The sequence below is a fragment of the Danio aesculapii genome, chromosome 13 (genome assembly GCF_903798145.1).
Source record: "Danio aesculapii chromosome 13, fDanAes4.1, whole genome shotgun sequence".
Classification (NCBI taxonomy): domain Eukaryota; kingdom Metazoa; phylum Chordata; class Actinopteri; order Cypriniformes; family Danionidae; genus Danio; species Danio aesculapii.
In genome coordinates this window covers 52743851-52763007 of record NC_079447.1, presented here as the reverse complement: position 1 = coordinate 52763007, position 19157 = coordinate 52743851, and the positions used below count along the sequence as shown (strand labels likewise).

The window sequence follows — 19157 nt, the reverse complement described above, 5'->3', positions numbered from 1 at the left end:
TAATCGCACCAAAACGCATTAAAAGGTAAGTGAATTATAACAGCGCAAACTTTTCCGTAATCCTAGTAGTGCTGTGCGTTATTTGTTTAACCCTTTAAGGTGACACACTGACTGACTGATCAACACAATCTCACGGCAATTCATTAATTTTTGATTTAGCGGCTAATTCGTATGAATTCCTACGATCTAATTCGTACAATTTAGTACGATTTGCTCATCCCCCAATGACACGACGTAGCTTTCAGTTAAGATGAACACAGTTTCTATAATTATACTTTATTTATAGATAAAGGTCTGTGGTTCTGCATACAATGACATTATCATCTCGCTGACGTTTATAGCCGTTTCACTTCACTTCAGGTAAACGCATTAATACCGCTCTGTAGATCTAATGGAGAAATGCGTAAATATTCCTAGCAAATCTAATAAATATTGGAGATATACTCACTAAATCACACTTCCGCAGCGTTTATTTGAGAGCGCACAAGAAGATCTGCGCTTGAGCAGCGTATATTTGAGGGCGTGAACAAACTTTTGTGCATGAACAGAGGAAATCGGCGCGCAAGCAAAGAGATTCGCATGATCGTATTACATTAATGCGATCTCAACTTGTAATACTGCACTCACGACATTTCTCCATTTGTCATTAAATAACACCATATGTAGTTGGTAGATTTGTGTTAAAGACCTGCCGCCACAGCTGGAAAAAAGGAAAAAAGGCTAAAGGAAACACTGTGCATGTATATATATATATTATTAATTAAATTATTAACTAAATTACATTTATTTTTATTCGTCAACAATATTGCATTATAAATGTAGTTATAGGCTGTGTCCGAAATCGCGTACTTCCATACTATAAAGTATCCTAAAATCAGTATGTGAGCCGAGTAGCATGTCCGCATTCATAGAATTCGAATAACTGTATGCGAGAAGTACCCGGGTGACCTACTACTTCCGGCGAGATTCATAAGTGCGCATCTGATGCATGCTGCGCTATCCCATGATGCCGTGTGAGAGAAGTTCGTGAATGGGAGTGAAGTGACGCAACTGATGCGGGTAGGTCATGTGATCATGACAAGAATGGTGGAGGTAGTATGTCTGATTTCCATTCGTACTACTGACCAGGGGCGTAGCGGACATTTTATAAGTGGGGGGGATCCAAAAGTTTATGTTCATATAATCTGTAATCACCTGTTTCTAAATGGTGCATCTCTAAAAGTGAGGGGGACATATCCCTTCCGTCCCCCCCCCCTGGTTGCTACGACCCTGCTACTGACATTTATAATGTATAGAACGTACTTTTCTAATAGCCGAGTAGTACATTTAAATTCAAACACAGTACCTACTGAGTAGCAGATGATTTCGGAGTCGGACGCAGCTTTAGTCATTGTCACATGACCAGCATTTTCGTCTGGTCTTGTTTTCGTCGCATGATAAAGATTCGTTGACGAAGATATTTAGTCATCGTTTTCGTTGATGAAAGCAACACTACTTGCCAATATGATACGCGATCTGAACCACTAATTCGAAACACAAAAGATTCATAAAGGTTTGAAGCTTCATGAAGCAGTGCCTGAAAGCAGCCATCACTATCTCCTGGTTAATGGTGGAGCTGATGGTGAAGGGGCTGGAACTGGTGGTGATGGGGTGGAGCTGCATGTGAAGGTGCAGAGCTGCAGGTGAAGAGGCGGAGTTGCTGGTGAAGGGGCAGAGCTGCTGGTGATGGGGTGGGACTGCTAATGATCGGGCGAGGCTGCTGGTAATGGGGCTGGGCTGCTGGTGATGGCTAGGGGCTGCTGTTAAGGGGTGGAGCTGCTGCTGATTAAGCAGAGCTGCAGGTGAAGGGGCGGAGCTGCAGGTGAAGGGGCGGAGTTGCTGGTGAAGGTGCAGAGCTGCTAGTGATGGGGTGGGGCTTCAGATGAAGTGGCGGGGCTGCTGGTGATGGGGCAGGGCTGCTGGTGATGAGGCGGAGCTGTAGGTGAGGGGCTGCTGTTAAGGGGCAGAGGTGCTGGTGATTAAGCAGAGCTGCTGGTGATGGGGTGGAGCTCTTGGTGATAGGGCAGGGCTTCAGATGAAGGGGCGGGGCTTTTGGTGATGGGGCAGAGCTGCTGGCAAAGGGGCGGAGCTGCAGCAAAAGGAATTAATTGGATGAAACAGTATTTTTTTCCTACTATGGATGTCAATGGCTGTTTTTTTCCCTCAGCATTCTTCAGAATATCTTCTTTTTGTTCAACAGAAGAAAGAAACTCAGTGAACTCATTAGCACCTGAGTGTAATCTATCAGGAAATCTTCTTTGAATTTTTTTGGGGTGAACTGTCCCTTTAACTGGAACAAAAAATAGGTCTGGGCTGCCACGTTCTGTTTCAGGTCCTCAGGGGGGGGGTGTTTTAATAAAACGGCGTGTCGTAATCGCTGTCTTTTTCTGGAAGAGTCCTGTGACAGACCTACAGCAGGCAAACACACTCTCACACACTGTCAGCCGGAGGTCAGTATATCACACACACTCAAACACTCTTACATACACACTTTCGCTCGCTCACTCGCTCACTCACTCACTCATACACACACACACACACACACACACACACACACACACTCATGCACACACATGCACTCACACACATGCACTCACTCTTTTTTTTTTTTTTTTTTTTTTACATGTGCACACAAACACATATACACAGGCTCAGACAAACACACACACGCTCATGCAGACTCACTCTCTCACACACACACACACACACACACACACACACACACACACACACACACAGACAGACACACTCAAACACTTATACACACTTTCGCTTTCATCATGCACTCACTCATGCACACACACACACACACACACACACAATTACTCACATTTATACACTCACGCACACACACATACTCAAACACTTATATACACACATACACACTTTCAAGCAATCATACTCATGCACAAACGCACACTCATGCACTCACTCATACACAACACAGTTGTACCCACACACTCACTCATACACACTCACTCATGCACACACACTCATACACTAATTCTTATACACAGACAAACACAATAAAGCACTTATACACACGCTTTCTCTCACTCATACACACACATAAACACATACACACACATACAATTATTCACACATTCAGAAAAGCATACACACTCAAACAAACACGCACACACTCATACTCATAGAGACTCACTCACTAATACACACACACAAACACTTATACACGCACGCACACACGCACACACACACACACACACTCAGACGCGCTCACAGACACTTATACACACACACACACTCATTCACTCACTCTCTCACACACACACACACACACACACACTCAAATACTTATACACACACAGATGCATACTCAAACCCGCTCACACACGCTTATACGCACACACTCATAAACTCACTCACTCTCACATACACACACACGCGCACTTAAACACTTATACACGCTCACGCACACACATACTCAGACCCGCTCACACACATTTATACGCACACACCCAAACACTCTCTCTCTCTCTCTCTCTCTCTCTCTCTCTCTCTCTCTCTCTCTCTCTCTCTCTCTCTCTCTCTCTCTCTCTCTCTATCACACACACACACACACTCATACAGTCACTCACTCACACACACACACACACACTCATTTTTGCTCTCACACACATCCAGTTCATGTATAAATGTCCTCCTATGTTGTTTAAGTATAATTAGCGTGAGGAGCGTAGACTGTAAAGACGTGATGATGATGATGATGATGGCCGGCGACATCATCTATATTCTGCAGTTGTGTATCTACACCTCGCTGTTGCTGATAGTATTGAGTGTGTGTTTGTGTTTTGCTCTGCAGGCCTCGTTGTGCCGTGCATCTTTTGTGCGCTTAAATTGACTCTGAATGGCCAATGCATTATTAATGCTGTGTGCAGTGTGTGTGCATGTGTGTGTGTGTTTGCGCCTCTTAGCCTCCTCAGACAATGCTCAGTGCACTAAACACTTCATTTCCATCTCAGAAGCGCACACTAATGATCCAGGGTTCATTTCAAGCTCCATATTCTGTGTTTTGCTTTCATCACGCCGGAAAACCTGCGTTCGTTTTTTCCAGCTCTTAGGTAGAGTGTGTGTGTGTGTGTGTGTGTGTGTGTGTGTGTGTGTGTGTGTGTGTGTGTGTGTGTGTGTGTGTGTGTGTGTGCTGAGAATGATCAGTGCTCTAATATTTACAATGAGCAAAATCAGTATTGGTAGGCGGCACAGTGGCTCAGTGGTTAGCACAGTTGCTTCACAGCAAGAAGGGCGCTGGTTCGAGTCCCGGCTGGGTCAGTTGGCGTTTCTGTGTGGAGTTTGCATGTTCTCCCCATGTTGGCGTGGGTGTCTCCGGGGTGCTTCGGTTTCCCCCTCAGTCCAAACACATGCGCTATAGGGGAACTGATGAACTAAATTGGCCGTAGTGCATGTGTGAATGAGTGTGTATGGGTGTTTCTCAGTACTCTGCTGCAGCTGGAAGGGCATCGGCTGTGTAAAACATATGCCGGAATAGTTGGCGGTTCATTCCGCTGTGGTGACCCCTGATTAATAAGGGACTAAGCTGAAGGAGAATGAATGAATGAACATCAGTATTGAACACTGTTGTCATGAATTGTCCTGGTTAATATATTACTAAAGGTGCTGCTGACATGAAATCGACACAGATTTTGGTAAAAACGTAAACAATGCAACCATACAAGACAAAATATTTCCCAAATGATGTTGAACAGATTCAGGAATTTCTCACAGTATTTCTTATAATATTTGTTCTTCTTGAGAAAGTCTTATTAGTTTTATTTCAGTTTTATTTCTAGAATAAAAGCAGTTTATAATAGTTTTAAAGCCATTTTAAGCTCAATATTATTCGCCCCCTTAAGCAATATTAGTTTTGGATTGTCTCCAGAACAAACCACTGTTATACAATGACTTGCCTAATTACCCTAACTTTACCCTAATTACCCTAGTTAAGCCTTTAAAGGTGCTGTACGTCAGTTTTTAACTCTTCTAAATTATAAATACACCATGATATGTTTGCAGATATTTCAGAATCATGCTCAGTGAACATTCTTGTTTATCTGAAAAACAATGCTGAAGTCAGATATTCTGCTTTGAAAACGTGTTTTCTGTGCCGTCTGTATTTGTTTTTTAGTCCCTTGCCAGCTTAGCCAATTATATTTCAGCACCCGGGTTGCCTTGGTGGAAAACAGAGTATTTCATTCATTCATTCATACATTTAGAAAGGGTCTCAAAGCATGCGTCCGTGACCGAAATGTGACCTCCGGTACATGATTAATTTTTGCTGTTAATTCCCTTGTACACTGTTTTATGTTTAATTCTGTACTCCCCTGTTTAATCAATTAAAAAAATAAACAAAAAAAAAAAGACCTCCAGTGGACAGTAGCAGAATCAGTTCCACATGAGGTGGTTATTAATTAGCAATGATATAAATATTACGAGTGTAAACATTAGGTGAGCAGGTTACGCTGTAACCCCGTGTCCTAACAACACGCTTCATGACGAGATACGCAGATATTTTCCAGATCTGAGGTGAACTATCTGCTGCTGCTTTCAATATATGGCAATAAATGTCATGTTAATGGCATTTAAACTCGCATTATTAGCATTTAACACTGAATAAAGCACATGAGGTGTACCTGAGCTGATCATGTCATCAAGTTTTCTCTTGTTCAGCTGTGAGAAATTGAAGCCGTTTCTAATATATCAATTCGAGGTGTTGGTTAGGACAAAAACTTCTTTTAATATGGAGAATATTCCTTCTATCAGGTGCTGTTGCTTTTATTAACAACACTGTTTAAATCACTCGCTCCTGTTCTCAATCTGGCAACCTGCACTTGCGTTTGTTTTGATCCAGGAGTGCAATACCTACTTCAACCACTGGGTGTTAAACTTACACACTGCACCTTTAAATGTCACTTTAAGCTGAATACTAGTATCTTGAAGAATATCTAGTCTAATATTATGTGCTGTCATCATGACAAAGAAATCAGTTATTAGAAATGAGTTAATAAAACTATTATGTTTAGAAATGTGTTGAAAAAAATCTCTGTTAAACAGAAATTGGGAAACAAAATATACAGGAGGGCGAACAATTCTGACTTAACTGTACATGAGACAAAGAAAACGTGCAATTAAAACATAATCTGAAACATAGAAAGCAATTGCATGTAGATAGTATAAAATAAGCTGTCATTCGTCCCTCAGCGCTGTTGCAGATGCAGACTGTGTCTCTTTGAGCTTTTGAGCTGAATGAGACTTTATAAATAATAAAACAAAGCAGAGAGACGGAGGATGGAGCGTTTACTGTTTCATCTTCCAGAACAGCAGCCAAACGGAGGATTTCAGAGTCTGTACAGATAACAGAGGAAATATAATTTACAAATTTATACCGGCTCCTTGATCCCCAAAAATGTGTTAAAATACCCAGAAATCTTGGCGACATGTGTGAATGAGAAACAGAACAGATCATGAGAGGCACAGTGATGGTCTAAACATTACATTTCTTAGGTTAAACGAATAGAGCAGTAAAGATATGGCAAGTGCAAATTAGGGCTGCACTATTAATCGAAGAAAGATCACGATCCCGATTCGACCCTACACACGATCTTAATTCAGCTTTTTCTACGATTCAGCCAATTATATTTTCAAGGTCAGGAGAGAAGCAAGGCAGTCGAACAAATCTTCACAGCAACAAAAATCCACATGTGAGCTGACCGCCAGCTGTTTGTTTACTTCCGAGAACCAGTGTTGCCAGATGTAGCTGACTGTTTCCAGCCTAAAACCCGCTGAAAACTAAAAGGCACCGCAAACAATCTGTAATCTCGTTGGGAGATCACAACTGTTGTAAGCATTTGAATGTGAAGAACGGGGGCTATGGCACCTATTTGGGGGATAATAACAGGTTTATAAGTGAAGACCGGGGCTGGCGGGCGCGCCGTTACAAAACCGCCCGATTTTACACTACCCGCCTATGTCATTTTTTACCCACAAAAATAAAGCGCCCAATCTGGCAACATTGCTGAGAACGTGCGCTTGCTCGTATATAGTGAACAGAAGCTGCATAGGCTGTGAATAACAGGTAATGAAGTTGTAAATAGCGTTCAGTTTGTTGTACAGAGCGATCATTTGAGGGCCGTGCGGGAGGTCTGATTTGCATGTGTGTTTTCTCACAGTGACAGCAGCCATGAGCCGCAGTCGGAAGTGAAAGTGAAACCTGTGCGCACATCGTTTAAATGATCATATCGCATTTTAGAGATTATTACGACAAGCATTTGATATGTTTGTTTCTTTCATAGCGAACACAAAGTGTTGTGCATGAAAATAAATGTTTACTAGGTCAGTATAACAACCCTAGCCTATATATAATGTTGAATATAATGCAAGAGGGAATCTGATAATGACAAAATGTCTGAAAACAAATGGTCTAATAATGTTGTCAATAACAGATGAAAAGCACATGTCTCAAACATATTAAATAAACTTCAGAATACTGATGTCCTCATTTTACTGTGAATTAACAAACAGGACATCTTGATAGTCTGTTCTAGTCCACTATAATGACTGTACAAAATTGAGCATTTTAAGCAACAGTAGAGCTACACACAGGCCTAATATTATTAATGTTGTTTCACCATATGTTTGAGAATTTACAATAATAATAATCATATTAACCTTCATTTTACATTTACAGAATCGTGAGAAAGCATCCTGATCTTGATTTTAAGCAAAAAAACAATCGTGATTCACATTTTAGCCAGAATCGTGCAGCCCTAGTGCAAATCCTTCTGTCCCGCAAACCCCGCCATGCCATCTCTTCTCTCTCTCTCATTGAGAGATCTGCTGACAATAGTTGGAGACGAGCAAAATATTTGAATGGTGCCGCATGTATTTAGACCTTTTTACATGTAACAACTGAAAGTTCTGTGTTTTTGACATTATTGCAAAAATTCACTAAAAGCTGGCTGGAATTAGTAGATACATAAAACTTTATTTTTAACATGAATATTTAATAATATAACTTCTTGTAATATACTTATATACTTGCAATAAACACTGTATAGGCCCCTTTCCTTTTAGTAAAGGAGTATTAGATTTATAGGTGTGCATTTGAATTCTTATGCATCACACATATGCTCCAAACTTGTTCCTGATTGAGTGTTGAACTCTTCTGCCATGTTTCCAGATTGCATTGTTTGTAATTTCATTCATTCATTCATTCATTCATTTTCTTCTGTTTGTAATTTTTCTTACAAATGTTTATATCTGTGTTTTATTATTTTCTGTGGCTCATTCCGCTGTGGAGACTCCTGATAAATAAGTGACTAAGCTGAAGTCGAATGAATGAATGAATGGATGAATTATTTTCTGTAAAGCTGCTTCTCGCCATGACATGTTCACACCTAAATGGTTATAAGAGACGTATTTAAAGGATTATATGCAGCATCCTTCATTTATTCTCTTAGGTAAAGCAAGATCTTCTCTTAAGGTTCATATTTAGAGGGAAAATGTGCTTAATGCATTATAAAGCTTGAAGCATTAGAATCGGTGCTCAGTATCAGCTGCAAAAATCCTGATCGATGCATCCCTAGCTTTGACCCAACCTGGCTGTTAGAGTGACAATACTCTCCCTGGCTGTACAAGACTGATCTTAGTAATTAAGTCAGCAAATACACCTTTAGGAAAAAGAAGTATACTCAAGTAAAGGTCAAGTATAAAAGTAGACTTTATTTAGTAAGTATACTTATATCGATATCTATCTCCCAGAAGCCCAGAACGATACACTGCAGTGACAAAAGCTGCACACTTTGTAGATAAAAGAGATATAAAAATAAATGTGAAAATTTAGCTTAATGCTTTTACAGTTCAAATAATTGTTCAGTCATTTACTGCTGTCATTAAAAGAAACTAATTACCACTGTGATGACTCCTTGTGTTAGTCTGAACAGTCGCGCCTTAGGAAATATTTTAATAATAATTATAATTAAGACACACATAGACAAAGACAAATAAGACACACATATTGGTATCTATATATTCATATTGGTCTTCTTTGTGAGTATGATCAATAATATTAACCTAAATCTTATATTTTCTTCTTTTTTTGTAGGGAAATGAGGCAAGTTATCCCCTGGAAATGTGCTCACATTGTAAGTATCCAGTTTGTTTCTCTTTTATATTTAAAGTATAAGCTGTATGTCAAAGCTAACTCTGCCATGCTGACACTGTTATGGAATAATGACATTAGCTGTTTCCATCCAAAGAGGTGAATTAGATTCATGTGCTCAAGATGCTCATGTGTTCAGATGCTCAAGACAGTTCTGGAGGGAATAATAATAGAAGAACTGTGAGGACGGACTGACGGAGGGCTGATGATTGTCTGATTTGGGGATTGATTGTCTGATTTGGTGATTTGACGATTGATTGTCTGATACAATGATTTGATGATTGTCTGATTTGGTGTATGGTTGTCTGATTTGCTTATTTTATGATTGTCCGATTTTGTGATTTGATGATTGTCTGATTTGGTGTATGGTTGTCTGATTTGCTTATTTTATAATTGTCTGATTTTGTGATTTGATGATTGTCTGATTTGGTGTATGGTTGTCTGATTTGCTTATTTTATGATTGTCTGATTTTGTGATTTGTTTAATGACTGTCTGATTTGGGGATTTGCTGATTGATTGTCTGATTTGGTGATTCGATGATTGATTGTCATATATGGTGATTTGGTTAATGATTGTCTGATTTGGTGATTGATTGTCTGATTTGGTGATTTGACGACTGATTGTCTGATACAATGATTTGACGATTGTCTGATTTGGTGTATGGTTGTCTGATTTGCTTATTTTATGATTGTCCGATTTTGTGATTTTGGTCAATGACTGTCTGATTTGGGGATTTGCTGATTGATTGTCTGATTTGGTGATTAATTGTCTGATTTGGTGATTTGGTTAATGATTTGGTGATTTGATAATTGTCGGATTTGGTGATTGATTGTCTGATTTGGTGATTTGATGATTGTCTGATTTGGTGATTTGACGATTGTCTGATTTGGTGTATGGTTGTCTGATTTGCTTATTTTATGATTGTCTGATTTTGTGATTTGGTTAATGACTGTCGAATTTGGGGATTTGCTTATTGATTGTCTGATTTGGTGACTTGGCGATTGATTGTCATATATGGTGATTTGGGTAATGATTGTCTGATTTGACAATTGTCTGATTTGGTGATTAATTGACTGATTTGGTGATTTGGTTAATTATTGTCTGATTTGCGGATTGATTGATTGATTGATTGAAATTGAGGTTATTAAAAGTTGTAATTGATTAAATGCACAAAATGAATGGTATAGTTCATGATAATCATTGTTTATTCACCGTCCAACCTTTTGTGAGTGTCTTTTTTTCTGTTGATTGTAGCCATTGACTAATTGTCTAAATAATCATTGATTATGCGTTTAATTGTCTGATTTGACTGTTAGTGTTCTGATTTAGTGATTAGTTGTCTGATTTGGGGATTTGGCAAATGATTGTTTGATTTGGTGATTTAGTGATTGATTTGGCGATTGATTATCTGATTTGGCGATTGATTGTTTGATTTGGTGATTTAGTGATTGATTTGACGATTGATTGTCTAATTAAGTGATTGATTATCTGATTTGGCGATTGATTGTTTGATTTGGGGATTTAGTGATTGATTGTCTGATTTGGTGATTTAGCGATTGATTGTCTGATTTGGTGATTGATTATCTGATTTGGCGATTTATTGTCTGATTTGGTGATTTGGCGATTGATTGTCTGATTTGACAATTGATTGTCTGATTTGGTAATTTGGCGATTGTCTTGGTAATTTAGAGATTAATTGTCTGATTTAGTGAAATTTTGTCTGATTTGATGATTTGAAGCATGTCTGATTGGGTGATTGATTGTCTGATTTGGTGAATGTTTGTCTGGTTTGGTGATTTGGCAATTGATTGTCTTATTTGATGATTTGACGATAGATAGTCTGATTTGGTAAATGTTTGTCTGATTTGATGATTTGGTGAATGTTTGTCTGATTTGATGATTTGGAGAATGTTTGTCTGATTTGATGATTGGTTGTCTGATTTCGTGGTGGTTTGTCTGATTTGGCTATTAATTGTCTGATTTGACGATTGTTTGATTTCGCAGTTGATTGTCTGATTTGACGATAAATTGTCTGATTTGGTGATTTTGATGATTGATTGTCTGATTTAGAGAATGTTTGTCTGATTTGATGATCTGGAGTATGTTTGTCTGATTTGGTGATTGTCTGATTTGACGATTAATTGTGTAAAAATAAATAGTAATTTTAATTGTCCGAGCTCTCAGATTTCATCTAAAATATCTTCCTTTGTGTTCTGGATTTGAGTGAAGCTCTCAGCGGTTTGTAAAGACATGAGGAGGATCAATTAATAACAGAATTATCACTTGGGGTTGAACTAACCCTTTAATATTTGAGAACTGACAGCTTGATGCCCTACTTTACACAAGGCCATATGTGGAGTGGAGTGTGTCCCGGAGCTCAGAATAACCTGAGTCTGCTGAGGGTTTCCCTGCATGTCTGCTGGGCTTCTGCTGACCTCATGTCTATAAATAAATATTGGAATAAATAAATATGAGCTCCTCAGGACCTGTCCAGCTCTCAGAGAAACACTGATGCGTCTCAAACTGACAACAACAAGCTGTCATGCATGAAGAGCAGCAGCGAGCAGCACATTCCACCAATCAGACCAATGCAATTATGGATTATTTATACGATGCATGTGTTTGCACGGTGAAACTCAATTATTATTGGAGCTCAATTATGAATTTTCTCCTTGGAGCAAAACAAAGCGTGCGAGGAGCTAATGTGCATGAGGAAATTAATCAATAATTTATTTTAAATTTTATTTATATACATTTTTTTAGGGAATAGAGAAGTCATCATCTGTTAAATAAGAAGAAAATAATTTATTATATTATATTATATTATATTATATTATATTATATTATATTATATTATATTATAATCAGATATATTTTGTTATAATTAGGTAGATTATACTTTGTATTTTATATTATCATTCATTCATTCATTTTCTTTTCGACTTTGGAGGTTGCCACAGCGGAATGAACCGCCAACTTATCCAGCATATGTTTTACGCAGCAGACAATTTAGCTTACCCAATTCACCTGTACTGCATGTCTTTGGGCTTGTGGGGAAAACCGGAGCACCTGGCGGAAACTTAAGCGAACACGCAAACATGCAAACTCCACACAGAAACGCCAACTGACCCAGCCGAGGCTCGAACCAGCGACCTTCTTGCTGTTCATACTGATTTCTTACTGAAATAAAAGAGATTTTCCATTTATTTCCCTGACACTCTTCACACGCCACTGATTATGCAATAAAAAGCTCCAGACTCCTGCTTCATTTGATCTGAAACTTATTGTGTGTGTGTGTGTGTGTGTGTGTGTGTGTGTGTGTGTGTGTGTGTGTGTGTGTGCGTGTGTGTGTGCGTGTGTGTGCGTGTGTGTGCGTGTGTGTGTGTGTGTGTGTGTGTGTGTGTGTGTGTGCGTGTGTGTGTGTGTGTGTGTGTGTGTGTCCTCTTCTGTATTCTGATTATTCATCAGCTCTACTGAACACATGCTGAGTCTGAGCTCTTCAGAATGACAAGAGTCCTCATCAGTCTCAGACGCGCACACACACACATTTACTACACCCACGCATGCACTACCCCCCCCCCCCCAGCACACACTTTCATACACATATACACACTCACTCACAAACACGACCACACACAGTACACACACTCACACAATACACTCAAAATCTGTAAGTCTCTAGGCCACATCAACTAGCCGAATTGAAAATAGTTTTGACAATATTTTTGATTAAATAAATGAGGAACACTTTAGTTGAAGTAGCAGTTCTCAATATTAAAGGGATAGTTCACTCAAAAATTAAAATTCTGTCATCATTTAATCTCCTTCAAAGAGCCCAATCTCATTTGCATTTAAAGCGACAGTCACCAAAATGCCACAATTGGGTAGTTTCAAAGACTCCTTAAGCATTATTTGTGTGGTATTTTGAGCTGAAACGTCTCTAGAGACAGCAGAGATGCATTTTACAACTTGTAATAAGGGTCTTAAAATAAAGTGTGATCAATAAATGAGTAAAAGTCCAGCAGTGTGTTCAAATAAAGCAGTTTATATAGCAGCTTTGGATGGAGTGGGTCATGTGACCGCCTGAATGAGCTTATAGTTGGTGAGAGAGTTTGATATTGCAGAGCTTATCCGCAGTATTAAACACAACCGTGGACCCTCATGGCTCATAAATACATCACCATGGGTAAACCGTGTGGGATGATGACCGGCATGAGATGTGAGTGTCTCCCGCTTCACTAATTTCACTCCGTTTTACTCGATCTCTATTATATTGGGCTCAAGAGCTGCTCTCGTTTGAAGAATCGTGTGCATTTCCTGCGCGCACAGGGAGGAGAACATGAGGTGTGTGTGTGTGTGTGTGTGTTGGATTGTCTGCTAATGGTGTTTGTTTGTTTTGTGTCTCTGCTTTTCTCTTTCTCTTCGTCCAGTCGATGCTGATGAGATTAAACGGCTGGGAAAGAGGTTTAAGAAACTCGACCTGGATAATTCAGGATCTCTGAGTGTGGAGGAGTTCATGTCCTTGCCCGAGTTACAGCAGAATCCGCTGGTGCAGAGAGTCATCGACATATTCGACACCGACGGAAACGGAGAGGTGGATTTCAAAGGCAAGCGTAATTAAAGTACACAAATCAAAGCTAACCATATTGATTGTGTTAGCTCACATTGCTAGTTTTGTAGTGAACGATTAATCTGTGCATGTCATTAAGACAAAAAAAAAAGAGTTTGCCCTTAATTGAATTCTGATTCGGTCTGTCTGAGGTATTGGGCGTGGCTTACATACTTAACCACACCTCTCCAGCTGTCAGTTTTAACAACAAACAGAACTGGTGAGCAGGAGGAGTCTGTTAGGCTGTAATAACTCTCCCCGAACTCTTTTCCCCATCTTTCAGAATGAAACGCCTACTTTACTACATCCAATCAGCTCGCAGTAGAATAAAACAAGCCACGCCCACTGTTTTCTCATTTAATATTCAGTTTCTATAGGAACTGCGTCACAATACAGGACTTTAACGCGGACTTTAAATCATCAGAATAATGCAAATGCATCAGAAATTAATTCATTCATTCATTTTCCTTTAGCTTAGTCCCTTTATTAATCTGGGGTCGCCACAGCGGAATGAACCGCCAACTCATCCAGCATATGTTTTACGCAGCAGATGCCCTTCCAGCTGCAACCCATCACTGGGAAACACCCGTACTCTCTCAGTCATTGGCACACATACACTACGGACAATTTAGCTCACCCAATTCCTCTATAGCGCATGTGTTTGGACTTGGGGAAACCGAAGCACCCGGAGGAAACCCACACCAACATGGGGAGAACATGCAAACTCCACACAGAAATGACCACTGACCCAGCCGAGGCTGAAACAAGCGACCTTCTTGCTGTGAGGCGATCATGCTATTCAGTGCGCCACCGTTTCATTCAAGTTTTTATTATTGAAGAAATAGATTATCTAGAAAATTCAGAATGTACCTGCAATTACAGAATCGGTTAGTTTTATAAATGTTTGATAATATTTATGAAATGCCTCATTTCAGATTTTAATGCATTTTTACTATAGACCAGTCAAAAATCCAGGGTTATTTTAGTATCAAGATACTATTCTGTCATTACAAGTATGTGTTGATCTAATACTATGTGATAGGGCTGCACAATATATCATGTATTATGTCATTTCTTATTTTATTTTATAATATATAATATATAGCCAATACAATTAATCTTTGTTAAAGCTACTAACGTAATAACTCCATGTGCCCAAATGCTTTAAACTCACCTAAAATGTTTACACGGGTCTTACAAACACAACCAATGTAATGATTGTGAGGGCGCAGGTGAGACGTCATTTTTCGAGAGACACTCAATTCAACTCAGCTTTATTTATATAGCGCTTTTACAATGTAGATTGTGTCAAAGCAGCTTCACATAGAAGATTATAGTAAATAGGAACAGTGTAGTTCAGTTTTCAGTGTTTAAGTTCAGATTAGCTCAGTTCAGCGTGGATTAATAATCTCTACTGAGAGTCCAAACACTGAAGAGCAAATCCAACGATGCGCAGCTCTACAGATCCTGAACCATGCAAGCCAGTGGCGACAGCGGAGAGGATAAAACTTCACTAATGGCAGAAGTGAAGAAAAAAACCTTGAGAGAAACCAGGCTCAGTTGGGCACGACCATTTTAATTTCTCCGCTGGCCAAACGTCTTGTGCAGAGCTGCAGTCTCAGTGGCGGAGGCTGGAAGCTGGCCTCAGCGAAGACTCGTCTGTCTCTGGAGCATCACAGGAATCACTCAAATACATCTTGTTTGCTGCATATGCAACGTCTATAAGTCTGAAATCAATCCATTTTGATTATTTGGAATTTGGTGTTTGATGAGACTACATTTTTTGCGATTATTTTAATTGTGAGTTTAGCAGGATCGCAAAAATGTGCGACATTTTGTTGATTTTGCGTTGGATTCAGCGATCGCGGAAAACTAGGGGGTCTGCTGTATGGCCATACACCCACATCGCTTCACAATCATGAGGGGGGTCTCTCCACACCACCACCAGTGTGCAGCATCCACTTAGATCAGGGGTGTCCAAACTCGGTCCTGGAGGGCCGGTGTCCTGCAGATTTTAGCTCCAACTTGCCTCAACACACCTGCACGGATGTTTCTAGAAAGCCTAGTAAGTGCTTGATTAGCTAGCCCAGGTGTGTCTGATTGGGGTTGGAACTAAACTTTGCAGGACACCGGCCCTCCAGGACCGAGCTTGGACATGCCTGACTTAGATGATGTGACTGCAGCTACAGGACAACGGCGCCAGTGCGCTCACCACACACCAGCTATAGGGGGAGTGGAGAGACTATGATAGAGCAAATTCGGTGGATGGGGATGATAGGGAGGCCAGTAAGGGCCAGTGGAGGGAGTTTGGCCAGGACACCAGGATCACACCACTACTCTTTACCAGAAGTGTCATGGGATTTTTAACGACCACAGAGAGTCAGGACCTCATTTTAACATCTCATCCGAATGAAGGCGCTCACTGACAGTATAGTGCCCCCTTCACTATACTGGAGCATCAGGACTCACACAGATCGCAGGTTGAGCGCCCTCTCCTGGCCACCACTGCCAACAGCAACCTAGTTTTCCCATGCGGTCTCCCATCCAGATACTGACCAGGCTCCTGCTTAGCTTCAGTGAGTAACCGCTCTTGGGCAGCAGGGTGATATGGCTGTGGCTATATATTAATAAACAAATTACAAGCAGAGATAGATGGAGTGGAGCAAATATACAAATGAAGAAGTCCGGCAGAATACAGGCACAGAAATAAAATAATCAAACGTACAATAAAGCTGTGTATTCTTCACTGTGTAAATAATTCACTACGGTTAATATTTGTTAAAGCTACAAACGTAATAACTCCTGTCTAAATGCTTTAAACTCGCTTAAAATGTTCACACAGGCCTTAAAAATACAAGCTATTGATACACTTTCACTGTATTATGGATAAACGCCTAACAATCTCATGCGTTCTGATCTGTTGTACCTGGTTTTAATCCTGACTCCACATTGCATGTCCTGTGAAGTGACTATTGCACATTCACATTGCGATATCAATGCTAAAATGACATATCGCGCAGCCCTATTGCATAGTATTGAGTCGAAACATATTTTTAATGCAATCATGTATACAATATGTGCATAATATACTCAAACTCCAGCTTGTAGCAGTGAATTACTTCAGCAAATGAGCTTACAGCAGCTCAGACCTGTTGAACTGAAGCTCTTTGTGTTTTAGTGCACACACTCCTGCACTAGCTGAGCCTCCGTCCACATGTTATTATCAGTGATGTGAAGTAACCAATTGCAAATACTCTAATTACTGTACTCCAGTAGTTGTTCTTTGGGTGTCTACTCAAAATGCGCATTAAATATATGTGGATGGATAGCTAGTGTGGTCTGTGCTGTGTGTGTTTCTGGATTAACAGTAGTGGTGTGTGTTTGTGTCTGTAGAATTCATCGAAGGCGTCTCTCAGTTCAGTGTGAAGGGTGATAAAGAGATGAAGCTGCGCTGTGAGTATCAGTCTGTCTGTCTTCTGCATGCCTCACACACCGTTGGCTATTATTAGTCACAAAATAACTGATATACTGTTATTAAATGTACTGCTAATTTAATTAGTTACTCTATAATGTGTTTGTCTGAAAGGGATAGTTTACTCAAAAATGAACATTTACTCATTATTTTACTCTCCCTCAAGTGAGTTTAATTTAATAATACGTTTATTCTGTTAAACACAAAAGAAGATGTTTTGAAGAATGCTGAAAACCTTTAACCATTTACTTCTTTTGTGTTCAGCTGAAGAAGGAAACAAAGTTTTAAAACAAGTAGAGAATGAGTATTAATGTTCATTTTTAGGTGAACTGTGCCTTTAAATACATACATAAATAACTCTTAATCAGTTCAGTGAAGCAGATTAAATATATTGTTAATTATACACATTTTGCAGAATAATTCAAGTTTTTAACTATAGAAGTTTACATTTATCAGGATGATTGATTAAGAAAATGGATTGAGTAGCTCATGAAAATATAAGGTATGCGTATAGAGAAGTAGAGCAGATGTGTACATATATACTGTATGTAATATTTGTAACTACCTGCCGGTTATTAAACAGTCCACGCTTCCCAAATACTGATGTCCCATGCGTTTTATTTATTGAACACCGTTAAAACTAAAAAGATAAACAAACAAACTAAATCAAATTTTTTAAAAAAGAAGATAAATAATAAGCAAACAATAGTTCCTCTACTGTGTTGACCGGATAACCGGAGCATTTAACATGTGTCTGCATCGAGATCTCACCATGCAGTCTATACCAACTCTCGCAGGTTCAATTATGCAGGGAGGATCACGTGACCTCCAACTCAAGCCAACCGGAAACAAGGACATTTATAAAACAAGACACATTAAAATAATAAACATAAAGAAAACACAAGCTGACCGATTAGCGTCAGCTAGATTATTTGTAAATTATATATTTTTGCATAATAATCTGATTTGGTTCAAGTAAAGAACGTTAGATTTGTCCAACAATTGCGCATACCAAAGAAACAATTTAAAAAAACTTTCAGTTTATTGTATAAAGGAAATGTGGTGCCATTAATCTGAAACGGTGTTAGCTTTTGTTTTTTATAAATAATACTGAAAGTTTCTGTTTCACTCTAATGAAAAGAGCGTAATTTCGATTGTCTATATGCAGAGATTTGTGTGTGTTTTAAGTAGTTCTGGGCAAAAATTAATTTGGTGTTTAATCGCGTACAAAATAAAAGTTTGTTTTGACAAAATATGTGTATCTATTTTATATATATATTTATTATATATATATATAAATACACATTTATATATATAATCATATGCAGACATGTTTTATATGTATGCATATATATGCATATATATGTAAATATATATATATATATATATATATATATATATATATATATATATATATATATATATATATATATATATATATATGTATATATATATGTATATATATATGTATATATATATGTATATATATATGTATATATATATATATATATATATATATATATATATATATATATATATATATATATATATATATGTATATATATATATATATATATATGTATATATATATATATATATATATATATATATATATATATATATATATATATGTATATATATATATGTGTGTATATATATATATGTATATGTAACAATTGTTTTGTTTCTATGTATGTGTGTGTATGTATCACATATACATAATAAATATATAATACACACACATGATATTGTCAAAACAAATTTTTGTTTTGGATGTGATTAATCTTTTCCCAACAGAAAATTTAAGTTGAATTATATTGTCAAGAAATTAAATTACATACTGAATAATTAAGTTACTTTT

At 38.5% G+C, this 19157-nt stretch overlaps 1 protein-coding gene across 1 annotated transcript in view; it reads left to right on the top strand.

Annotated features, from left to right (window-relative positions):
- ppp3r1a (protein phosphatase 3, regulatory subunit B, alpha a) overlaps window positions 1-19157 on the top strand; it is a 28711-nt gene that overhangs the window by 2212 nt on the left and 7342 nt on the right. The window contains exons 2-4 of the mRNA XM_056471445.1: window positions 9158-9197; window positions 13646-13822; window positions 17218-17277. Of these exons, the coding sequence (XP_056327420.1) occupies window positions 9158-9197; window positions 13646-13822; window positions 17218-17277 (277 nt within the window). The remainder of the gene's footprint in view (window positions 1-9157; window positions 9198-13645; window positions 13823-17217; window positions 17278-19157) is intronic.